At 41.2% G+C, this 26,957-nt stretch overlaps 1 protein-coding gene across 9 annotated transcripts in view; it reads right to left on the bottom strand.

Moving 5' to 3' along the window:
- The window catches only part of LOC122550693 (glutamate receptor 4), a 250,306-nt gene that overhangs the window by 198,780 nt on the left and 24,569 nt on the right, over positions 1-26,957 (bottom strand). For 7 of the 9 annotated variants that reach the window (XM_043691817.1, XM_043691813.1, XM_043691814.1 and 4 more), the window contains exon 3: positions 25,967-26,206. The exons of 1 other annotated variant lie outside the window; for it this stretch is intronic. In XM_043691817.1, coding sequence (XP_043547752.1) covers positions 25,967-26,206 — 240 coding nt within the window. Of the gene's footprint in view, positions 1-22,617; positions 22,667-25,966; positions 26,207-26,957 lie in introns of those variants that run through there. One more of the 9 variants, XM_043691820.1, reaches the window with a different exon arrangement.

The raw sequence follows: 26,957 nt of genomic DNA, 5'->3' as shown, positions 1-26,957 counted from the left end.
AATCTTCCTTCCACAAGAACATTAGAGTATTAATAAACTCCTAATAAACCCTGAGCCTTTATCCAGAGACCTAGGTAATGGCCGAGTAACACAGGTTTCAATCCCACCAGACCTGATGCTGGAATTTAACTTTTTGAATTAAAATTTGAAATGAAAGGCCCAATGATGACCATGAAGCCATTAATTGTCATAAAATCCTCAACTGGTTCACTAAGTCCCTTTATAGAAGAAAAAATGTCCTTACTTTGCTCTGGTCTACATCCCATAAGTAAACAGAATCAATCAAACTTGTGAATGAAACAAACTTTTCTAACTTGCTTGTACTCTTTAAAATGGAGCTCCAGGATGTTAATTTGCAAGCAGGATCTTTACTGATTTTGTCCCTCTGGAACACAACTCCAGATCCACAATGTGATTGATTTTGAATGCCCTCTGAAATAGCCTAGCAAGTCACTCAGTTGTACTATACTGCTACAAAGACTCAAAGACACAAAGCAGACAGATCACATGGCATCGACCTGGACATTGGAATCAAGAATGGTAAACTCAACACTCAGATCCTGAACAGTCCTCATTACTAATAGTTCAAAGCCAATTCCAAATCTCATGGACCAGTCAAGCAACAGCCTGACAGTCATATATCCATGATAGTGTCTGTAGGGTACGTACTATCCCATTGACAGGAGATAGCCATCAGAGGTGATGTTGCACTCATCAGTAGAGTGTTACTGTGGGAGTCCTCAACAGTAACTGTGAGCCCTGTGAAGTTTGAAGAATCACACCACATGGACAAAACAACCTCTTGCTGATGATCACATATTGCTTATCTTCAACTGATGAATATTAGACTGAGCACCACTTTGAGGAAGCACTGAGAGTAGCAAAGGTGCAGAATATACTCTGGGTATTAAACTTCAATGACCATCACCAGGAGTAGCTAGCAGCACAACAACTGATCTAGCCCTAATGGACATAGCTGCTAGACTGGGTCTGTAGCAGGTGGCAAGGGAACAAATAAGAGGGAAAAACATATGGGATGTCCATCACATTATCTGACAAAGTGATCACTGTACAGAGTGGCAGTGTTACACAATTGTTTTATCAATGTGAAGGTAGGAATTTATCTCCAAGGACGTTGTATAGTGGTCTCACTGCCTGATACAGTGATCGTTGTTAAGTATCTTTCTCCTTCTTGTGTGTTCCCTCGTTACCTATCTAGTTTAGAAGCTATGTCCTTTAGGACTCAATCAGTAGTAATGCTGCTGAGCCACTCCTGATTTGGCACTACCACTGTATTAAATGGGACAAACCTGAAACAGGTCTAATAACTCAAGACTGGGCATTCATCAGCAGCAGAAGTACCGTCCAACACAATCTGCAATTTTGTGGCTCAGAATATCTCCTACTCTACTGATATCATTAAACCAAGGAATCAACTGAGGGTTCAATGGTGAGTGCAGGAAGGCGCGTCAGGAGCAGTACCAGGTGTACCTAAAAATGAGGTGTCAACCAGGTGAAGCTATCAGATAGGACGACTGTGCGCCAAACAGCAAGTGATAGACAGAGCTAAGCGAGCCCACAGCCAACACATCAGATCTAAACTCTGCAGTCCTGCCACATCCAGTCATGAATAATGGTAGACAATTAAACAATATGCTGGAAGAAGAGATTCTATAAATATCCTTGATAATGCGGGTGCCCAGAAGACATTACAAAAGATAAGGCTGAAGTATTTGAGGACAAAGTGAGGTCTGCAGATGCTGGAGATCAGAGCTGAAAATGTATTGCTGGAAAAGCGCAGCAGGTCAGGCAGCATCCAGGGACCAGGAGAATCGACGTTCCGGGCATAAGCCCTTCTTCAGGAATGAGGAAAGTGTGTCCAGCAGGCAAAGATAAAAGGTAGGGAAGAGGGACTTGGGGGAGGGGCGTTGGAAATGCGATAGGTGGAAAGAGGTCAAGGCGAGGGTGATAGGTCAGATTGGGGTGGGGGCGGAGAGGTCAGGAAGAAGATTGCAGGTTAGGAAGGCGGTGCTGAGTTCGATGGATTTGACTGAGACAAGGTGGAGGGAGGGGAAATGAGGAAACTGGTGAAATCCGAGTTCATCCCTTGTGGTTGGAGGGTTCCTGGCGATGGAGGAGTCCAAAGACCTGCATATCCTTGGTGGAGTGGGAGGGGGAGTTGAAGTGTTGAGCCACAGGGTGGTTGGAGGCTGAAGTATTCACAATAATCTTCAGGCAAAAGTGCTGAGTGGATGATCAATCCTGACCTCCTCCAGAGATCTCCAGCATTACAGGGACTTGTCTTCAGCCAGTCTGACTCATTCCATGCGCTATCAAGAAACAGTTGGAAACACTGGGTACTGAAAAAGGTTCTGGGCCCCAACAATTCTGGCAATAGTACTGAAGACTAGCTGTGCCTTAGTCAAGCTGTTCTAGTACAGTTACAATGCTGGCACCTATCTGATAATGTGGAAAATTATATAGATACGTCCTGTACACATCAAAAAGCAGGACACATCCAAATCAGCTAATTACTGTCCTATCACTGTACTCTTGATCATCAGTAAAGTGATGGTAAAGGTAAGCAAAATATGCTAATAAAAACCGAAAGAACTGTAAATCAGAAACAAAAATAAAGTTAGCTGGAAAAGCTCAGCAGGTCTCGCAGCACCTCGAACAAAGAACAAAGAAAATTTACAGCCCAGGAACAGGCCCTTCAGCCCTCCAAGCCTGTGCCGATCCAAATCCACTGTCTAAATCCATCGCCCAATTCCTAAGGATCTGTACGCCTCTGCTCCCCACCTACTCGTGCATCTGTTCAGACGCACCTTAAATGAATCTATTGTGCCTGCCTCTTCTATCTCTGTTGGCAATGCGTTCCAGGCATCTACAACCCTCTGTGTAAACTACTTTCCATGTGTATCCCCCTCAAACTTTTTTCTTCTCACCTTGAACGTGTGACCTCTCATTATTGAATCCCTCATCCTGAGAAAAGGTTTATCTCTGTCCACCCTATCTATTCCCCTCATGATTCTGTAGACCCAATCAGGTGCCCCCTCAATCCCCTTTTTTCTAATGAAAATAATCCTTAATTACTCAACCTCTCTTCATAGCTGGCACCTTCCATACCAGGCAATATCCTCATAAACTTCTCTGCACCCTGTCCAAAGTGTCCACATCTTTTTGGTAAGGTGGCGACCAGAACTGTACACAGTATTCTAAATGAGGCCGAACTAAAGTCTTGTACAATTTTAACATGACCTGCCAGCTCTTATACGCAATACCCCATCTGATGACGGCAAGCATACTATATGCATTCTTGACCACTCTATCCACATGTGCAGCCACCTTCAGGATACAATGAATCTGTGAAGAGAAATCAAAGTTAACATTTTGGGTTCAGTGACCCTTCCTCAGAACGGGTTCTGCCAGACCTGCTGAGCTTTTCCAGCTACTTCTGCTTTTGTTTTTGAGCAAAATGTCATCACTGACACTCAGCTTGAATTTTGCCAGGGCCTGTCAGCTCCTGACCTCATTAAAGGTTCCATCATCCATATCTGGCCTAACTCCATTGTGGAGGGGAGATTGACTGCTCCCTTTTTAAACACTTTGTTGTTTCCCAGGATGATGGTATCACTGACTAGGTCAACATCTGTTTCCAATCCCTGATCACCCTTGAATTGCATGGCTTATTAGACCATTTCAGAAAGCAGTTAAAAATCAACCACATTGCTGTGGGTCTGGAAGCACATGCAGGCTGGCAATGACAGCAATTTCCTTTTTTAAAAGGGCATTAGTGAGCCATATGGGTTTTATACAAATCAATTATTGTTTGGGGTCACTATTACAGACCATAGCATTCAATTCCAGACACATTAACAGATTTTAAATTACAGCAGCTGCTGTGGTGGGTTTTGAACCCATGTACCAGAAGGATTAGCCCAGGCTTCTGGGTTAATAGTCCACTGATAATACCATTGCATCATTATCTTCTAGGCCATAGCTGATTGAGTGTGACATTACTGACCCCAAAACATTCATTGGTGGGAATTAGTGGTAAAACTCTCCACTGGTTGGAGTCACATCTGGCAAATAGGAACTTGGTTGTGGTTGTTGGAGGTCAGCCATCTCAGCTACAGGACATCTCAGTAGAAGTTCCCCAAGGTAATGTCATCAGCACAACCATATTCAGCTGCTTCAATGACCTTCTCTCCATCATAAGGTTAGAAGTGGAGATGCTCACTAATGATTGCACAATATTTAGCACTATTTCCTCAGACACAGTGATATAGTGAGTGTCCACATGTTGCAAAACTCGGGAACATCCAGACTTGGACTAATAGTGGCACGTACAGGAGTATCAAGGCATTGAATGATCTATTGTCACTTGCATTTTATAGTGAGCAGTACAATAAAAGACAGTGAAAAGCTTCAACTGTCACCACAATCAAGTGTCATTTTGAATAGTTTAAGAATAGAAAGAGTAAGAAGATATAACTGAAAGAGAGTCTGTCTTCAATCTGCTGCCTCCACATGAATCCTGAGCCGACTCACCAGCACTGCCACCCCACATGCCTCCAATGCAGGACCCACCAAAGTAGGATCGCCATCTCTTTGCCATTGAGGAGTTCCATCTTGCCAATAACCAGGAGTTGACCGCCTCCAACAAGAGACAATCTAACTCCATCCTTGACATTCTATTGCATTGACCATAATTGAATCCTTCAGCATCAATGTCCTGAGGGTTACCGTTGATCAGAACCTAAACTGGACTGCCCATACATATAGACCTCCCAAAGCCTGTGCATCATCTACAAAGCACAAGTCAAAAGTGTGATGGAATATTCCCCACTTCCCTGGATGAGTGTAGCTCCAGCACCAGAAGAATCTTGACTCCATTGAGTAGCTGGATGATTGGTACCACATCCTCAAACATCCCATTCCCTTCACCACTGATGTTCAACAGCAGCACTGTGTACCACCTGCAAAATGCACTGCAGAATTTCACCAAGGCTCCTTTGACTGCACCTTCAAAACCCACAAACACTTCTAGCTAGAAAGACAAAGGCAGTAAATACCGGAGAAAACCACCATCCTGCCTTGGAAATATATCACTCGTTCCTTCACTGTGACTGGGTCAAGATCTTTGAACACCTTCCCTAACATTATGGAGCTACTTACACCAAATGGTCTGCAGTGATTCAAGGCAGTATCTCACTAGCACCTTCAAGGACGCGCAGGATGAGCAAGAAATGCTGCTGCAGCCAGTGATGCCCAAGTTCCATGAATTATTTTTGAAAATTTGTTTTTTCTATTTTATCTGCATTATGCCCTTCAACCTTTAACTATTGGAACTGTTTGGAATGTAGGTCATTTTGTACTCATTTAATTGATTACATTTTCTGCTGAACAATTTTGTGTGCTTTAACACTCTTAGGAAAGTAATTATTATCACAGCAATGCTCTCTCTTATTTGGTTATTCTAAATCTCTCAATCCACATTCACCAGCTGTGAATTCTTTTAACTTTTAGAACAGTTATAACTTTTTCTGCTAGTCAACATTGAAATTGGAGGCTGGAATCTTGCTGAGGTATTCGAAGTTCTTGAATCTGCCTGGAGAGACACCTACACTACCTCTTTCAAGAAAGACCCACTGAAACACACATCAATCAATCAGGCAGCAAAGGTTACTGATGGATGTCCCCCAAACCAAGGCTGTAAAGGATGGTATTCCTGACAGAAACAGAGGCTGTCAACTCTTGTACTCAGCATTGCTCTGAAAGAGCACTCATGGAGACTCAAGATCATGGAAGACACAGGACAAAGGTAAGTGATTTGGAAATGGTGGGAAGGGAGTGGTCGATGGTGGTGGAAGTAGAAGAAGAGGGGAGTGTGGTAGGGATTAGAGCTCCAAATCTGTGTGGTTATCATAAGGATCCCCACTTCTACCCTTAATGCAAAGGGCATTAAAGAAACAGCTGATGTTGGCTAAATCCTTGGATATTGCCCTAACTTTGGAGATGATTGACCTTCAATAATCACCACCACTATTTCCTTTGTGCTACGTAGAACTCCAGGGTGCTTTCTTGCCATTCTCAGTTATACACTGCCTTGATTTCAAGGGCATTCACTCTCACCTCAGCTTTAAAATTCAGCTCTTTTACTCATGTTAGGTTCAAGACTGTAATGAGATTAAGAGCTGAGTTGCTATGGCTGGACCTATGATATCCTTCAGCACATTCTCATAGCCCTTCTTCTTGACTGTGTGCAGAATGTCCTCGAAGATTTATTTTGCCCGCATCAGTCAACGTACCTTCACTATTATTAATTTGCTGGAATTGTTTCTGTGAGCTGAACATTTCACTTCCAAGTCCAGTGATATGAATATATGAAAATACGTTCAAATACACAAATGTTAGAACATGGAACAGGCTATTAAATCCAAACAATTCACATCCATCTCTGTGCAGGCAGCAATCCAAACCTCATTTGCCCACTTCATTCTCATATCCTGTCAGTCCCTTTACTTCATCTACTGGACTTTGAAAACTGCCATAATTTCTGCCTTAATCACAGGAAATGCCACAGCCTCTCTGTTCTGTGGACAGACTTCTCCTACTTTTTGCTCAAAAATCAACTAACTTCATTTTCTATATTTTCTATCTATTCCTCTTATTCTTGGTCTCTCAGCTAATGAAAGTAGCTGATTTATTTATCCTTTCATATTCTGAAATAATTCAATTTGTCTTTCCATATTCCATTTTGTCAGAAAACGACATATTAAGTTTCCAGTCATTTCTCATATTTGTGTTTTTTTATACCAGGCAACATCTCAGCAATTCTGCATTGCACCTAACATCACGCTTAATTATCCTGCAGAGAGCATGGAGTCTGGTACTACACATATTAACAACTCAGAGTGGCACGATTTAAATTGGTTTATAACTACACTTGGCTTTTATATTCTATATCCAAAGATAAAACCTAAAACTGTATTAGCTTTTATTACACCCTTATCAAAAACTAATTAAAGACTGATGAGTTTGCTCAATCCAGTAAATCATGCAATCTCAGGTACTATCATCTTTAACCACAATAATGCTAAATCCTGTGGAGATGGAGCCAGAGAGGAAAAAATACCTTTTGCCAATCTCAAAGAGTTCTGGAAAATGATCTCCTTTATTGCATCATATAACTCTGTCCCTATTTCTACACTGCTGCTGCTGAAACTGACATCTGAGGCTTTATTATCTCTGGGCTTGATGCTAATGCACACCTGACTGGCCTCCTCCCATTTTATGTTCTGTAATCTTAACTTCATTCAAATCTCAGCTACCTGTGTTCTTATCCTTGTCAAAGTCTATTCACTTGTCCATATTGCACCTGCTGAACTACATTTGTTCCTGAACTAGTAACATCTTGATCATAAAATATTCAACCTTACTTTCAAATCCCATCATGGTCCCACCCCTCCCCTGTCTCTGTAGTCTCCTCCACAATCTGAGGTTTCATTTATCTAACTTTGTCTGCTTGAGCATCCCTGATATGAACTGCTCCACCTTTGGAGGCTGTAATTTCAGTTACATAGCTCCGAAATTCTGTATACTTTCTCTTCCTTTTCATGCCTTTTATTAAAACCTATGTCTTGACTAAGCTTTTGACCATCTGCACTAATAATGACTTTCAGTGGATCAGTGCTGTGTTTTGCTCTGTAAACTACTATGATACACCTTGAGACATTTTGTCATGTTAGTAATAAAATTATTTCCCTGGACTCTGGAGAGCTACCAGAAGACTGAAGAATTGCCATCATTACAACCTTCTTGAAAAGGATGTAAGAACAATCCTAGTTTAACTTTAATAGTGGAAAAACATTTGGAACTAATTACTTGGGATAGAATCAGTCGTCACAGGGAAAAAGGTGGATTGATAAGGAACAATCAGCATAGATTTCTAAAGAGATCACGAAGTTAAAAATCACACAACACCAGGTTATTGTTCAACAGGTTTATTTGGAAGCACTAGCTTTTGGAGCGCTGCTCCTTCATCAGGTGGTTGTGGAGTATAAGATCTTAAGACACATATAAGATCGTACAATCTTATACTCCAAAATCACCTGATGAAGGAGCAGCGCTCCGAAAGCTAGTGCTTCCAACTAAACCTGTTGAACTATAACCTGCTGTTGTGTGATTTTTAATTTTGTACACCTCAGTCCAACACTGGCATCTTCAAATCATAAAGAAGTCACATTTAACTAACTTGCCGGAACTTTATTAAGAGGCAACAGAAAGGGTTGATGAGGGCAATGCTTGTGGCGTGAAATACATGGATTTCCAGAAAGTAATCAATACAGTGCCTCAACACACTTGAGAAAATTGGAGGTCATGGTATAAAAAGGGACCATGGTAACATCGATACAAAATTGGCTAACGATAGAAAACAGAGAATAATGATCAATGGATATTTTTCAGGCTACAGAAAGGTTTGCAGTGGAATTCCTCAGAGATGGGTATTGGAATCTCTGTTTTTCCCGATATATATTAATGATTGGGATCTTGGCATGCAGGGGACAATTTTCAAGTTTGCAGATGACACTCAACTTGGAAGAATTGTAAGCGGTGAGAGGAATAACATGGAACTCCAAAAGGACATTAACAAGTTGGTGGAGAGTGGGTAGATGGTGGCAGATTCAATGCAGCGGAATGTGAAGTGATGCATTTTGGTCAGAATAACATTGAAAGACAATACAAAATAGGGGGTACAGGAGCAGGGAGCTGAGTGTATATGTATAATGTTATTGGAGGTGGCAATACAGGTGGAGAGCAGTTAAGAAAGCATACAATATTCTCTGGGATAACCGCACCAACCAATTCCACTGCCCTGTGGCTGAACACTTCAACTCGTCCTCCTACTCTGCCAAGGACATGCAGATCCTGGGCCTCCTCCAATGCCAAACCCTAACCACCTGATGACTGGAGGAAAAATGCCTCATCCTCCACCCTGGGCCCCTGCAACCAAACATGATCAATGCAGATTTCAGCAGTTTCCTCATTTCCCCCTCCCCAACATTATCCCAGATCTAACCTTCCAATTCGACACCATCCTCATGATCTGTCCTCCCTGTTCATTTTCCTTCCCCCTATCTGCTCCACCCTCCTCTCTGACCTATCACCATTACCCCCCACATTCGTCTACCTATCACACTCTCAGCTACCTCCCCTGCCCTGGTCCCATCCCCCTCTCATTTATCTCTCCATCCCCTTAGCTCACAAGCCTCATTCCTGATGAAGGGCTCTTGCCCAAAATGTTGATTTGCCTGCTCCTTGGATGCTGCCTGACAGGCTGAGCTTTCCCAGCACCACACTCTCGATACAACATTCTCAGCTCTATGAATAGGGGCCTAAGAGTTCAAGAGAAAATGGGAGATGTTGAACTTGACCAAGATACTTGTTAGACCTCAGCTGCAGTACAATTGCAGAAGTGGCACACTATAGAAAGATGTGAATGCAATGCAGAGAGACTGCAGGAATGAAGTACTTAAAACTCTCCAAATAAGCCTGATGTCTGAAAACACAACGAAACCATAGCAAGAACCTGCTGGATTTAACTCATACCTGGTCTATTTAACCCTTATGGTGGACACCGGGCACCATCATCTCAGGGCACGCTCCTTGGATGCTGGCCACATGCATCCCATATCCAGAGAGATTGGCATCTGACATGTGCCAGCCTCTGAGATCCTTATGGCATATCTCTGATTCATTTGCAGCATGCTTCTGCACTTTTAAGCTGCACTAGCAACTATCATTGTAGTGAAGCTCTAGGGACACACTCAGCTCATCAACTGCACTAGGCTGGAGCTCTTCACTCGCTGTCATAGCATTCCCTCACCTACATGCTCACTACATCCCTGCCTCACAACATATTGCACTGTCAGCCAGAGGTACCACGCTCATGTTACTTCAGTCTTGCTCTACCCATTTTTCATAAACCTAAAGGCTCACGATTGTCAGCAGGTCTCAGTCAAACTTTTGCTTAAGAGGTCTCGGTACAGCAAGTCAAGAGAAGCCTTTCTTATAGCAGTCCAGGGTTTCTCAGGGTGGTCAGAGTCAGAATCCGCTCTTCATAAAGTGACAGAAAAACCAAATATTGGACTGTACACCACCCTTGAGTCTCAACTCCTTCTGCCCTACTGTTGGCCGCGTTCCTCTTGGAACGAGACAGGACATTACAGTAGATTAAAACAAGTGGCACTGTTATTCCTATTGGTGCAGGCAGGCTAGTGAGTGAGTAGGCAGCTCAGAAGTCATGCAGGATTATTGGTGTCAGGGCTTTGTTTTGGATAGTGATGGGAGAGAAAATGAATGAGAGTGAGTGAGGGAAGATGTAGCATGCAATAGTGATAGTGGTACAGCATGGGCCTTGGTGGGGGAAAGACCCAGTAAAAGAGATAGAATGAATGAGTGTGCGATATTAAAAGACGGTGAAGCTTCACTGGAGGAGCGGAAAAAGATGTTGACCCTTTTCATCCAGTACAGTGCATTCTCCAGATAGTTGAGACTGTTTTAACCAGGGTGGCAATCTTGGATGAGGCTGGTATGTCTGGTTTCCTAGCCTCCACTGATTGTCATTGGGATGGGGTGTGTTGCGCAGGGCATCCTACATTGGCACCGCATTGTTCAGCAGGACCTCCAGACCCCTGCCTGCAGGGCGAGGTACAGATGTATCCCACCTACCACATCCAGGACAAATGTTAGGAACTGTGCATGGCATCTCCCGCACATCGGTCTTTCAAAGATGGCACAGGCCCGACATATGCTGGTATTCTAGGATATCCACTGAGAGGTGAGTTCTTCTTGGAACGGTGTATGGTAAAATGCAGCAGAAATTGGACAAGAGACACTCTATAGGGGTGTGCTAGACTATTAATGAGGAGTGTCTGGTGAAATAGGATGAGAACATAAACTTGATGACCTCAAACTCAACTTAAAGCCAAAGAAAAACATAAGCTTCCGCCCATTGATTGTAAGAAGAGTTTTAACAGAAAAGAGGTGAAAATCTTTAGGGAGGGTTTAGAATGCAGAAGACACAGCTCTCACAATGAATACACAAGAGAATAGAATTGGAAGAATACAGCATTGAGAGAGTGTAAACATGGCAAGGTTAATGACAAAGAATGGAAGTGTATGACAATGTAGGAATTTGAACAGAAGAATGAGAAGTTTAAACTCCTGGTGCTGATAAGCTGGACCAAGACCGAATGGAGATCAGTGAGCTCATGGTGGTGATCGAGCGAGATTGTGTGGTGCTTATGATGCTAACACTTTTCCTTAGAGTGAGTACCACAATACAAGTCTATATCAGACTTGAAACAGAACATTGTCAACTATGAAGGCAGTCTCAAAAGGGTTGTTGACTTCATGACCAGTAGTAACTTGAACTTTTTAATCTCGTTGTAAGTTCAGTTATGTCTCAGCCGAATATAGAGTTTTTGAATACATATTTTTATTAAACTATTCTTTGCCAATGCTACAGCATTGTCACTGTGTGTTATGGAATTGTGGGATTACACTTTATCACTGTTGCACCTACTCTCTTAATATTGATGTTACAGTATAATGATAGCATTTTCAAAGTCTTTATTTTTTGAAAAATATAGATTTGGATCTTTGTTAAACAGCTTGTTTGGAAAATTTAGTTTAATATCAAGAGTTAAAGATGACCTACTTTGTGCAGTATATAACACACATTGGACTCTGTTGGTTTCTCTTATGCTTTAATAAAAATAATAATGGTAGAAATTTTTAAAATAATGACAACTGAAGTCAGTTTTTCAATAAAGTATCAGACAATATTGAGGAGAAAATTCACCAAAGGACAATGCTCACTAATGCAGGATTATGTACCTTTCATAAAGAAATTGTAGCTAGACATAATAGTCCCGTTACACTGCACAACTTGACTTGGAGTGAAATGGTGCCTTATCATTGTGGAACTAAGAAGTGAAGAGAGCTTGATTGCATTATAGGGAGCAGTATGAATGCCCTCCAGGAGGTTAGTCTTTGCATTGGAACTGTAACCAGTGTGAAGCCAATTTTACAAAGTCCCAAGGTGGTTGATTGGTAGCCACCAAGGAAGTTTTTTAACAGTATGATGTGGCACAACAATGACAGTTTATTCAGCATGTAATTAACCTTAACAATTTTAAGCAGCATTTGGATTCAGCAAGCATCGATAAACCTGACTACACAACATCTCTCTAAATGGGTAGCTTTCTCAAACTAGCACCTTTAATATAGAATTGAATTTCAATCTCTTTCTGCCAGTGATTGTATCTAACACACTGTTCATTACCGAAAAGAAAAATCATAACGATTTCAGATATTCTAGGAAACAAGTACTTCACTGAGTACACCTGCTTTTCAAATTTTGTCAATTGGCATTTTCAATTTCTAACCACCCCTTCTGATTAAAATAGTATGTATCTGACTCATTGCAAGGAATGCCACAGGGGTTTCACCAACAGAAATAAAAGCACAGAATAATTTCTTGTTGATATATTCTTAGTGACACTGAACTGAGATTAATTGAGATCAAGAAAATAAATAGATGGAGTTTATGTTAATGATTAAAGTTGCCTTCTGCAGTATTACTGCAGCTTTCTACGGCTACATTTGATTTCTGCGTGGGAATATGACAAAATGTCATTTCAAATTAATCTCTCAAAACCAGGGGTTGAAATAAATTTTGAAACACACAACTATCCCGAGACTGGTGTGAGAAATCAATTATTTGTCAAGTTCCATTTCATCCGTCCAGGATAGAACTGAAAGGATGTCAAGGGTTGAATTTAGGACTCAATTTCTAACTTCATAAAGTCTGTTCACAAAATTTCCGTGAAATGAGCTGTTTTTGCTTCCTTGTAAGTTTTTCTACTCTTTTTCCAACTAACTCCTATTTGAAGAATGAAAAAGACTGCTGTATGCTTCTTCAGTGTCTATCATATTGCTGCAATAATTCCATGCATGCAATACAGTAATTTACATTTTTTTAAACTGCTGTGACCATCATTCTATAGAAAAACAACTCAACCAGTCCTCGTCAGCAGTTTCCCACAAACATTAACATTACTTCTTAAACCAATGACCAAAACAGGAGAAGAATTCTTGTTCCTATTCCATTAATGTCATAGGATCCATTGGAACAGGCAAATAGAACAACCAATTTACTGTCTCATTTAAACTACACTGATGGCAGATCAATACAAAAACAAGGGGAAGGAAAATTAGGTGATATCTATTGTGGGTAATGAGTTTTCTGCTATGTATTTTCTGCCCCTGAAATTAAATTTTATCCACCTCCCCCAACCTCTCCAACAATAAGCCATTGCTGAGCGACGTTCTATTGATTGTACAATACTCCATCATCTCACTGAAGTAACCAATCTTCATTTGCCAGTCAAAAGGTTTTTAAATTTACTTCACTGGCTGAAAAGTCTCAGAGAGTCCACACCGTCTCCTTTAGGGAAAGTGAGTCATACTAAGTGCCAATTGAGCACTCAGGTGGTCAGCAACAGACCACCCCAATGATCAAAGGCAAACGCTTCATTGTAGAAAGCAGAACTAGGAGCAATAGTGGGTGTTGGGATTGCAGCCACTAGAGGCCAAGGATCAGTGAGGGGCTCAAACTACATGGGAATAAGGGCTGAATAAGGTTCCCAGTGAGAGAGGGGTTCAAAAGAAAAGGCAGTGCATAGATCTCAGGACCACTCAATGCCTGACAATAAAGGAACCCCGCCCAGTGACAAGCAAGCCAGTGAAATAACTCCACCAAGACTGGTATCCTGTCACCAAGTCACCTTTTATTTACAAGTGGAAATTCCTTGACACTGATCCAGCTCCCTCAGAGCCAGTTCCTCTGACATTCCTGTTTATACCCGTCAGCCAGGGCTTCCTGATTGGACCAGGTTAACATCACCAATCAGGGAACTCATATTCTATGAGGTCCACCTGCTGACCTCATTACAATCACCATTTTTACTATAGCTGCTCCTGGGGAGTTTTAGCAGCAGGTCAGTTCCTCCAACTCTGCCTCTGAAACTGCAGGTGTGTAATGCACAGTAGCTCACCTCTTGCACTCAAGAGTGTTTCAGATAACATTCATTGTCTTCTTCAGGTCGCAAAGGTGTTGAGGTGGTGAAATCTGCTGTGTCCATCGCAGATTCCCAGGTATCTTCAACATTTAACTGAGAGAGAGAGAACCCACTGGTTCCAGATCATTCGGAAAGGCCGTTGAGGAGCTGGGCACATTTTGCTCCTACACCATTTGGAAGTTTGCAGCTTTTATATGGTCCACATGCTTGTTTATGATCGTCACAGCTATCTGAACTTTATACGTCACTGGACCTGACCTCACATCAACCATGCCTCATACCCATTCCGATGGTTCTGATGGCTCCCACACCACACTTCATCCCCTGAAGTAAACTGTCTCTCTCGTTTAGTGAGGTTTGCTTCAGGCATTGGTGTTCCTGAGACCATTCACCTCCAGGTCTGGGCAGATCAGATTTAACCTGGTGTGGCATCTTCTCCCTATTGGCAACTCTGCTGGAGCTATCCCTGTAGTTGCACGAGGGCTGGTCCTATAATCAAATAGGAACCCGGACAGTTTGGCATCTAGTGAAGCTGTAAATTGATTCTTTAAGCTTGCCTTCAAAGGTTGGACTGCTTTTTCTGCCAGACTATTGGATGATGAATGGTATGAAGCTGTCCTTATATGCTGAATAGCATTCAATTTAAGAACTATTCAAATTCCCTATTGGTAAAGGATGGCCCATTATCTGTGACCAAGACTTCTGGGAGTCTGTGTTTTTAGAGAATGTGTGCAGCTTTTCTATGGTCTTTCCTGTATTTGGCGATAGAATTCTATGCACATCCAGCCACTTTGAGTGAGTGTCCACAATGACTAAGAACACTGAACTCATGAAAGGACCTGCATAGTCAACGTGTAACTGAGGCCAACCCGTCCATTCCCATCAACGTGGGAAGCTGCTGATGGTAATTTTCATCCTTGTTGGTATTTTGGGCACTGCCCACCAATGCGGCTATATCTGCATCCAATCCGGCTACCAGACATAACGTCTCACCAATATTTTATTTTTGGACATCACTAATGACCCTGGTGGAATTCAACCAGTATCTGATGGTGATCTTTGTTCAGGACAATCACTCTTGCTCCCCATAATATGCTGTTCTCCACAGTGATCTGGTCTCTCTGGGTCCAAAAGGGTTTCAGTTCTAGTTGTGATGGCTCTTTGGATTCTCTCATCACCACCAGCTGTTTCAGTTTTCTCGGACCAGATCTTTCTGCATCCAAAATCTAATATTGTCAGCTCTGACTGGAAGTGTGCATTCTCCTGGATACCAGCCTATGAGTTCCCTTACTCACTTTAGACCTTGTGGAATTATTTTGCTGTCTTGAGTCTGCATACCGGCAGCAACCACAAGAAGAAACTTTTAACCGTTTAGCCAAGGCTTGGCTTTGTTTTGGGGTTTTGCTGTGTGCCATCCTAGAGCCCCTCTATTCACAATATGCTCTGAGTGAGGCTATAAATTGCTTTCATCCAACTGGTGTCCCCTAAGCTCAGTTGTCCCAGTCGGGTGTCCACTTTAATCAGAATACCTGGCAATTCATCTGCTCCACTTGCCATGTTTTCTAATGATAAAGCCAGTTGTAGTGCCTGTTAAAAATCCAATTGGGCTTCAGCAAGTCCGTGCTTTTGCATGGTTACATCACTAATCCCACATACCAAATGGTCACTCAGCATCTCAGAAAGGGTTAAACCAAAGTCACACACCTTTGCCACTCAGCTTCACCTCATCAAAAGTCCTGATACAGATTCTCCTGGTTCTCAAATTACCCAGTAAACCAATAGCATCTTATAATTATAGGAGGCTTGGGATTGTAATATTCCTTCACTAAATCTGTCAACTCTTGAAAGGTTTTAGTATCTGGTGCCTCAGGGAAGGTTATGCTCCTAATAACCAAAAAAGCTGTGGGCCCACAAGCTCTCAGGAGAATTACTTGCTGCTTTTCATCTGTCCAAATGTCATTTGCCCAGAAAAAATTAACACATTGTTTCCACAAACTGGGTCCAGTCTTGGATGGCAGGATCAAATGATTCAATCTTCCCATATAACAGCATTGTGCCAGAAATGATTACCCCAACTCAATGGTGACTGTTGCGAACAAATTTCTTCAGGAGCATATCCCATGCTTATCCCCACTAAAATAACGCTACAAATAACGCTTTCATCACCAAGGACACATGGGATGTCGTTGACACTGATCCAGCTCCTTTAGAGCCAGCTCTTAGAGTGAACAGGAGGTTTGAAACTCCTTATCTGTCAGGGGGCTGTTAATGTGGTCCAATCACAGAACTCATTCTATGAAGCCCACCTGTCTGGCCCCATTACACGCTGCAAGGTTATTTCAGTCCCACAAATGTTGACTGCCTCGTCTATGGTTTGTTAAAGGCCAGCAGTGGCTAGATGAAGCCCTTATGTGGGAATCAACTTCCTATCTTTGGTCTTCAATTGATGTCAGGGCAGTTCATGAATCTTTGATCCAGAGTGGGAAAGTGGCTGTGCCCTGTCCTAATTGGAGTCTGGAGATTTGGGAGAATTCACTTGGGAGATGCTACTAAATCTTACACTAAAAAGGAGTGAGTTTGGACAAGCTATTGTTTATCATGCAGGTTATCATAGCTGGACCTGGTCCTAGCAGCACTGCGTGAGGAACAATGGCTTTATATTCATAACCTGAAGTTATCTTGGGGTAGAGATTTACATATTAATCAATCGAAACCTACACCTCCATTCCAACTGTTTAAAGACATCTAAGTTTGTTCAATATATTCGCATACGTTGCATGATCCTTTGATCTTTTACTATAAATTCTGTGTCTGATGTATTCTCTCTCACTAGCTGCCTGAGAAAGAAACGGGGGCTACGAAAACTTGCGATTTCAAATAAACCTGTGGACTATAACCTGGTGTTGTGTAATTTTTGACTTTTTCTAGTCCAGTCCAACACTAGCTCCTCCATTTTATATCCTAAGGTTTGGGTTTCTGGTTTGCTATCCTCTCATCTCACTCAGCCCTAGCAGACTAAGCCCGTTGTTTTCGATGACCTGTGTTACTGAATTCATCTTGGCCAGCAGAGGTCAGAAACCGTGCAAGACCTTACATGTCAATTACAATAATCACATGTTAGCTATCTCAGGGATAAATTGTCTACCCGATGAAGGGCTTTTTCCTGAAATGTCAATTTTCCCACTCCTCAGATGCTGCCTGACCGGCTGTGCTTTTCCAGCACCACACTCTTGACTCTAATCTCCAGCATCTGCAGTACTCACTTTTGCCTAGAGTGTCGAACTGTCAATTTATACTTATACCTTTCCTACGTGAGCAAATGTGTGACCATTTGGAAGAAGAGAACATTGCATAGCTGATAAGGACTCCCCTTTGCCCCACAGCACAATAACTATGAAATTGGAGGATGTCCTTTCTCACAGTTGCATTATCTTAGTTGCTGTTCCAGAAATTAAGTAAAACAATGTCCCTGTTCGAATGTTAAATTCCCTTTCACATTAAACCATTCCGAATTTTGTAAATCATTTTATTTTCACAGCTCAGAATGACTCACAGTTTAATGAACAACACACTGCAGATTTTGTCAGATGCACTAGTCCGATAGTTCAGACGCACCCTTCCAGGGTTTTGATAAGGCCTGCGAAAATGTCTCTTAAAGTAGAGGTGTGAAACAAAATACCTGCTCAGATCCTACCCATGCATTGGTGGAAATATGCATGCATGTGTGCTTCTAAGGATAGAGGCATTGGAGAGGTCGTTGTGGGAGAAGGGTGCGAGTGAAAAGGGAAATACTAAGATGAATGCACACTCATGCTCCTCTTCAGCAGAAAACTTGTCTGAACAGTAAAGATGGATGTAAATGATCCTGTGGCACTACTGGGAGGACAGGAATGTTCTCCTCTGTGTCCTGGGCTCTTCCTTAATTCCTCAACCAACATTACTAAGAGCAGATTGTCTGGTCATTAATTTTGTTACTGCTTCTGCTATCTTGTTGTGCACAATTGGCTCCCTGTAGTAAAACACGAACTGTGTTTCACAAGTCCCTCACTGGCTATCAACTTGAGTAGACTAATTGGAGATCATGAAAAGTGCTATACAAATGGAAATCCATTCCACATGGGCACCAACCCACACCTGCCAGGTTGCCACTCAACCAGTAAAGGCAATACCATCATTACACTTATCCAGGGTCAGGATTTATGACCAGTAAAACAAGCTGTATATAGTCATTAGTACCAAGCATGACTGAAGACACTGGTCTATATATACACAAAGGGAAATCATATCCAATTCAAACAAATGGTGATGTTAAGTATTTTCTTTTCTCAGTTACTGATTTTAAGAGGCTGGCTTGTCCTGAATTAACATTTAAAGAGCATTGCAAAACTTAAAATTTGTAAGTTGAACCCCCTCTGTGCCCAACAAATGTTACTGTCAAAAGCAAAGGCACTCAAAGAGATGGATTGGTGAAAAGACATAAGTGAATTTCAATTTTGTTTAAAGTTAGAATATGTTATGGGAGATGATTTTCATCTTCTCTGCCAGGATGGAACAAAAGATAGAATGATGAAAATTACAGTGTAGTACCTACTACTCTGTTTCCATGGCTGTCTGACTGCCGCCATTTTGAAAACTGCAGCAATGACGAAAGCCCATTCTAAAGGAAACAACCCTGTCCTATCCAAAAAAGCTGAGGGGCAGCTTAATTGAGGTGCTGTATAAAATATTGAGGGACTTGGATACAGTGGGAATGGAAGTCTCATTTCCCCTAGTGGAGAAATCAATTACCAGCACGCACAGATTTAAGGTGATTGTAGAAGGATTAGAGGGGATATGAGGAAGGTAGATGATAAGTGTCTAGAATTCACTGTTGAGAACAGAAAACATCAACTCATTTAAAAGTAGAATTTAAAGAACAAGAAAGGAGCAATCACATTGCTGGGAGTGTACTATAGGCCCCATTACAATCAGAGAGAAACAGAAGAGCAGCTATGTAGGGAAATTTCAGAAAAAGGTGCAGGGATAGTTATTGACTAAAAAGATTAGAGGTGTGGTATTCTTAAAATGCATCCAGTAGAGCTTTTTGAAGTCAGTATGTAGAAGGCTGAATAAGAGAAGGGGATGTGTTGGATTTAATTTTAGGTAAAGAAACCAGACTTGAATTATCAGTGAGGGAGCATTTTGCAGACAGCGATCATGACTTCATTATATTCAAGATTGTTATGGAAAAGGACAAGGATGGACATGGGATTGAAGTTCTAAACTGGGGGAAGGTTGTTTATAAAAAAGATCAGATATAATTTGGCGAGAGTGGACTAGGAGCAGATACTTTTAGATAATTCACACAAAGTTGTGGGACATATTCAAGAAGGAAATAGGGAGTGTACAGGGCCAACAGTTCCAATAAAGGTAAAGGGTAGAATCAACAAATACAGTGAATTTTGGATAGAGAGATATACAGGATTGGGTAAATGAGAAAGGGAGACTTATGGCAGATACTGAGGCCTCAAAACAGCAGGAGCTTTAGAGGAGAGTAGAATGTGAAAGGAGAAACTTAAATTAGGAAAGCAAAAAGAGGTTATGAAAGGATAATGACAGGTAAAATAGATACAACTTCTGTTACTTTACAAGTACATTAAGGGTAATAGGACATCTAAGGAAAAAAAAAGTAGGACCCCATTAAGGACCACAATGGTGATATGTGCATCAAACCAGAGGATGTATTCTAAGTGAATTCTTTGTGTCAAGAGGGACAATGTAGGTATAGAATTAAGGGAGAAGAACTGTGATATACTTAAATAAATTAGCCTGGACAGAGAGGAGGTTTCGAGTCATATTGCAGGCTTAAAGTAATTAAATCTCCAAGGACCGGATGAAATGGATCTCATGCTGTTGACTGAGGTCAGGAAAAAAATAATTTTGACATCCTCTCTGACCATAGGAGAGGTGTCACAGGACTAGAGGACAGCCTATATGGTATCATTATTCAAGAAGATAGCAAGAGATAACCTAGGAATTGATGGGCCAGTCAGTTTAACATCTAGATTAGATTACTTACAGTATGAAAACAGGCCCTTCGGCCCCACAAGTCCACACCAACCCGCAACCCACCCAAACTCATTCTCTACATTTACCCCTTCACCTAATACAACGGGCAATTTAGCATGAGCAATTCACCTAATCTGCACACTTTTGGATTGTGGGAGGAAACCGGAGCAAACCCACGCAGACACAGGAAGAATGTGCAAACTCCACACAGAGAGTTGCCTGAGGTGGGAATTGAACCCGGGTCTCTGGCGCTGTGAGGCAACAGTGCTAACCACTGTGCCACCCACCATCTGTGGTGGGGAAACTATTTATGGTAGTTCTGAGTGATAGAATTAATCTGCACTTGGAGAAGCAAGGATTAATTAGGAACAGTCAGCATGGGTTTCTGAAGGGGAGGTCACTTTGACCAATTTGATTGAGCTTTCAAAGAGGTGACCAGGTGTGTAGATGATGGCAATGCATTTGACAGTCTATTTGGAATTCAGATGATGTAAAAAAAATTGGTTAAAAGATTACAAGAGACAGACTGATCAGATGGGCTGATCCACGGAAAATGGAATTCAATCAGGATAGCTGTGAGGTGATGCACTCGAGCAGGACAAACAAGGTAAGGGAATACATGATGAATGGTAGGACCTTTAGAAGTACAGAGGGTCAGAGGGACCTTGGTCTGCATGTCTGCCAGACTCTTAAGGTAGCAAAAGAGATGGCTAAAATAGTTAGAAGGTACATGGAATACTTGCCTTTATTAGTCAAAGTACAGAGTTTAAGAACTGGGAAATTATGCTGCAACTGTATAAAATTTTGGTTAGACCACAGCGAGAGTATTGAGTGCAGTCCTGGAATTCACATTATAGGAATGGTATGATAGCATGAGAGAAACTGCAGAGGGGATTCACCAGAATATTATCTGGCTAGAGAGTTGTAGTTACAAAGAGGTTGGATAAATTGGGATTGTTTTCCTTGGAGCAGAGAAGACTGAGGGGTGACATGATAGGGATGTATAAAATTATAGGGGATATAGCTAGCTTAGACAGGAAGGAACTTTTCCCCTTGGAGGAAGGTCCATGACAGGGGGAGGGGCATAGATTTATGACAAGGGGCAGAGGCTTTAGAGGGGATAGAGACACACAGCATGGATATAGACGCCTTTTTCCCCAAACGAAACCAGTCCCATCTGCCTGCATTTGGCCCATGACCTCTAAATCTTTTCTATTTATGTACTTGTCCAAAAGTTTTTTTAAATGTTGTAACTGCATCTTCATCTACCATTTCCTCTGGCAGTTCATTCCATCCTCTGTGTGAAAATAAATAGCCCTCAAGATCCTTTCAAATATTTCTCCTCTCAACTTGAAAATATGCACCCCTAGTTTTGAACTCACCCAACCTTAGGGAAAAGACTTTTGCTACTCCCCTTATCCATGCCCCTCATGATATTATAAACCTCTATAAGGCCACCCCTCAACCTCTAACACTCCAGTGAATAAAGTCTCAGCTTATTCAGCCTTTACTTATAACTCCAACTCTCCAATTCTGGCAAAATCCTTTAAACATTTTCTGAACCTTCTCCAATTTAATAATATTCTTCCTATAACAGGACAACCAGAACTGTACACAGTACTCCAGAACAAACCTCATCAACGTCCTGTACAATCTCAACATGAAATCCCAACTCCTACACTCAATGATCTAAACAATGAAGGCAAGCATGCTAATCACCTTCTTTACCACCCTGTCTACTTGTAACACAACTTTCAAAGTACTATATACCTGAATCCCTCGGTCACCATTTGATAACACTGCTCAGAGCCCTACCATTAACTGTACAAGCCCTACCCTTGTACATTTTACCAAAATGCAATAATTTGGATAAATGCAAGTTAAATTCCAGCTGACACTCCTCAATCCATTGACCCAATTGATCAAGATCCCTTTGTAATCTCAGATAACTTTCTTCAGTGTCCAACATATCACCAATTTTGGTTTCATCCACAAACTTACTGATCATGCCTCCCAAATTCTCATCCAAATCATTGATATAAATGTCAACAGTGGATGTAGCACTGGTCCCTGTGGAACACCACTGATCACAGGCCTCCAGTCAAAAAAAACCCTCCACCACTACAGCCTGTGTCCTATTATCAAGCCAATTTTGAATCCAATTGGCAAGCGCTCCCTGAATCCCATGTGATCTAACTTTACTAAGCAGTCTACCATGTGGAACCTTGTCAAAAGCTTTAAACAACATCAATTGCTCTGCCCTCATCTATCTTTTTGGTCATGTCCTCAAAAAACTCAATCAAGTTTGTGAGGCAGCATTTCCTACACACAAGGCCATGCTGACTATCCCTAATCAGTCCTTGCCTCTCCAAACACATGTAAGTCTTTTCTTTCAGAATCCTCTCCAACAACTTACCCAACACTGATGTCACACTCGCCAGTCGATAGTTCTCCTTCCAGGCTTTCTGAAATAAAGGCATAACATTAGCCACCCTCCAGTCCTCTGGCACCTCACCTATGCAGTAGATGATACAAATATCTCGGCTCAGGGCCCCACAATTTCTTCCCTAGCTTCCCACAATATCCTAGGATAGAAACATTTTTCCACTCGGAGGGTGGTGGGAATCTGGAATACACTGCTTATAAGGTTGGTAGAAGCAGAAACATTCAAAACATTCCAGAAGCATTTACATGCTTTAAAGCACTTGTGATGCCAAGACATGCAATGCAATGGGTTAATTGCTGGAAACAGAATTAGAATAGTTAAGTAGTTAAGTAGTTGTTTTGACAGATACAGACTTGATGGGCTGAAAGGATGTTTTTTTGTACTGTAGACCTTGGATCTATAGGAACTTTGGTCTATACCTGAAGAGCTGTAACCTGCAAGATGACAGACCGGTTGCTAGAAGCAGTTATTAGAATAAGTGGGCTGCTCATTCAATTAGCACAGACATGATTGGGCTGACCTTTGCTAACTGACATTTGGTACTGTCTGGCATATCAGTGGCTTTTTAAAGCATCAATAGTGGTTGGTCCAGAAAAAAAGGTTTTAACATTGATTCCTGTGGGCTCAGGATGCCTTACTCATACCCGTCCCCCTGCTGCTACAAACCCTTATCTCCATTCAGAACCATCTCCCAGATTCTTTCTTTAACTTACTGTGGTTCCTGGACTCTTTGTAGAACTCCTAGCTGTTTAACCCTCATCTGACTGCAAACTGCTCAAAATATGCGAGCATTCTGCCAACAGAATGGAAATGAGGTCAAACCAACAAAAATGACCAATCCCTGGGACAGACTGACGGTCGACTTACTTCAAAATTTAACTGTTCACCTGAAGAAACTGACCCCAAGGTTTATTTCCTTAAGGAACATCAGTTAACGATTTTGTTCTTAAAAATGCAACTTACTAATATGCACAAAGGATACGCATTCTGACTGGAGGAGTCGCTATCTCACCTGGAATTTTTTTTAATGTAATCTTGGCTATTATCTATTGACTAAAGCACATGTTGATTGTAAAATAAGTGATGATTATAAAAATCTGTCTTTTGCTTTTTGTTTGGTGGCATTTCAATTTAAATACCATCTGACTGCTTGAACCCATCACAACCAAAAGGTTCCAGACAAGGACTCTCAGTGAAGCATTTGTCTCTGAATGTGTAAATAGCCTACTTTACTTTGTACCTTTTTAAGAATTATCATCTCCACACAACACCACTTCAATTCTAATTGGCATGACCACCAATGGTGGGAAGGGAATCTGAAGACACACAAAGTCAAAAATTGATAAATGCAGATTTCTAGGTAAGTTTTGAGGGTGCAGGAAGTTTGAGCTAACAGGCCATGGAATGTTTATAAAAACATCTGATTTAAGACATGGGAGTATTTGCATTTAAAAAGATAGAAGATATTTCTGTGTAGGAGACACCATTGGAAACATTACGTCTGATGGTAAACAAAAAATCTAACACAGCAGCAGTTTGTAAGAATACCGCACAGTGCATTAACACAGAGGGGAACTTGTTTTTAAAATTTAAGATATAAAGTATGTATTGTCTTTTCACAAAGAATAAAATGAAGGTGCCAAGTGTGAAGTCATTCTTACGGTTTTAAAAAATAAATAAGGATAAACAATTCAAAAATCACTCTTGCAAGAAGAGCCATATCAGACTCAAAACACTAATTTAGTTTCTTTCTCCATCGAGGTTATCAAACTAGCTGAGTTTCTCTAGCACTTTTAATTCCAAATCATTGTTTGAATGAGGTTTAATATTTTAGACATTTCAACTATCCATAAAAAGAAGGGAATGCCATTTACTGCCAGGGACACAATGTAAACGCCGGCACACATGGACAATCATTCACAAAACATGTAATTTGCACGTTTTACACACACACTCGATTAGGTCAATGTAAACATGGGTTTTATGCAGCTCCTGTTTAAACAAATATTAAATTTGATGTTTCATTCCACAACATCCATACATTTCCATTCACACTGAAACTGCACGGCATTGCGGAGAATAATGAAATCAATAGCAGTAACTCAGGAGCCAATGTCTAATCTGGTGCATTGGAAACCAGCACAAACAGTTGGATCCATCAATGATTACTCAGATGTCAAAACCAATGGAGTTGACGCCACATTGAACATAGAACAGATATTGAGTTAGCCTCTTAACATGCACACAAAAATAACCTTGTATTTTCTGTACACACTCAACATATTACAAGGACCAGAAAACAAAAGACACTTATTGCTACCAATTTCTTCTCTTGAATGGTCATAACTGACTGAATAATGTGCATGTCAATTCCAGGTAAAAATTTCATATATTCATATATTCAGGAAAAGTCTTCTTCTGTTTTAGAGAAAGTGTTTTCTCAGAACTAGCTTTTGTTGTTAACATGAAAATAATCAAGACGAAGGGGAAAAGATGAAAAGAAATGCAATTGTGGTCTACTTAAAAGTATCGTTATGGCACCTACAGAAGAAAATGTGTGGTCTATTTTCACAGCCAGCAGGTGGCAATATCATCCTGCAATTTGCATCAGGCTCTTGCATTTACTAATCAACTACCACCCAAAACCACACTCGGCTCTTTGTAGGAACTATTGCATTAACAGACAGACTGGGGCTAATAAACCTCCAGTCAGAACAGCTTGAACAATTTCCATAGGTAAACAGCTCATGTTACATTTTAAAACAAAGTACATTGAATAAAAAAATTACTTTAAAAGATGATAAATTAAAGTGGTTAGATGTACAAAAGTTCAATTTTCACCCCTCAAAAGTTACTGGAACTTGCTCAACCGAAAGAAGGTCATTTTGAACTTGTAAAGTTTAAAAAGGCAAAGAAAGCATCAGTTGTGTGACACTATTTGATGATGTACAGATGTTGCTTAGTTATTAATTTTAATGAACAAACAAACCTTCTATATTAAAGTCGGAGGTGAGCTTCTGCCTCCCCTTCCCTGCTCTGCTTTACATGACAACAACCTCATCAGAATTCAAATTTTTTCTTTCAAATAGCTATCCAATTATAACAAGTATACAGATCTAAATCTGGTCCAAAAATGAAACTACTGATAAACTCGAAAAAACTTCTCACAACTCATTTTCATTGAGAAAAATTAACACCAACACACCCAAATCTTATACTTCCTTTTGTGACTACAGCATTCACTGAATGTTTCAAATACTGACAGGCTCAAATCCAAGTGGAGATGTATTTTCAGGAACTGTGAAGGGGCTAAACTCACCTCTGTCAGTGTCATAGAGGAAGACAAATTTAGTCCACTCATAGTGATCAAGCAGGCTGAGCAATGCCCCTCTCAAAGATGGCCGCAGTTGGAGCACAAATTGACTCTCACCCTCTGTCGGGAAGCTTGGTGTGATCAAAGATATGTGCAGCGCTCCACAGAACGATGTCAGTGTATGCACAGACCTCTTGTCATACATCCCAAAGATGGCAAATACTCCTCTGGAGTACTGAGAACAGACTGCAAAGAGAAGAATAATAAATCATGATTGTAATCATATTTATTCACACCAGTATTTCTAGGTACAGTTTAGTAGCAAATTTACACACTTGTTAGTTTATTAATGGGATGGGAATAACTGAAGGCATTTACGTCTTCATGTACAATTGATTTGCATATACAGAATGAATATCATACTTCAACTAATAAGAAGATACCATGTGTTGCCATTTAGTTTACAAAAAAGGATTAAGAGTATTTTGGAGTGAAGCCTGCCTACCTTTCACGGTTTGTCACTGCACTGATGACAAACATTCAAGGTTTATATTTTATCTTCAAAATGCATTACTAAAACAAAAAGTCAAAACTCAACATTTCATTTTGTTTTCTTCAGCTTTCCTTCTCCCCCTGACCTTTTCTGAATCTGGTGACTTTGCTCTGACTCAGTTTCATAAACCAAATCATCCGCTGACATTTCCGCCACCTCCAAACCACCAGGGATATATTTCCCTCCCCACCCCTTTCCAACTTCCGCAAAGACCGTTCCCTCCGTGACAACCTGGTCAGGTCCACGCCCCCCTACAAGCCCCCCCTCCCATCCTGGCACTTTCCCCTGCCACCGCAGGAACTGTAAAACCTGCGCCCAAACCTCCTCCCTCACCTCTATCCAAGGCCCTAAAGAAGCCTTTGACATCCATCAAAGTTTTACTTGCACATCCACCAATATCATTTATTGTATCCGTTGCTCCCGATGTGGTCTCCTCTACATTGG

The sequence above is a fragment of the Chiloscyllium plagiosum genome, chromosome 6, assembly GCF_004010195.1.
Source record: "Chiloscyllium plagiosum isolate BGI_BamShark_2017 chromosome 6, ASM401019v2, whole genome shotgun sequence".
NCBI classification, from domain to species: Eukaryota; Metazoa; Chordata; class Chondrichthyes; order Orectolobiformes; family Hemiscylliidae; genus Chiloscyllium; species Chiloscyllium plagiosum.
The sequence above is the reverse complement of the archived record's forward strand: the minus strand, read 5'-3'. Positions and strand labels throughout refer to the sequence as shown.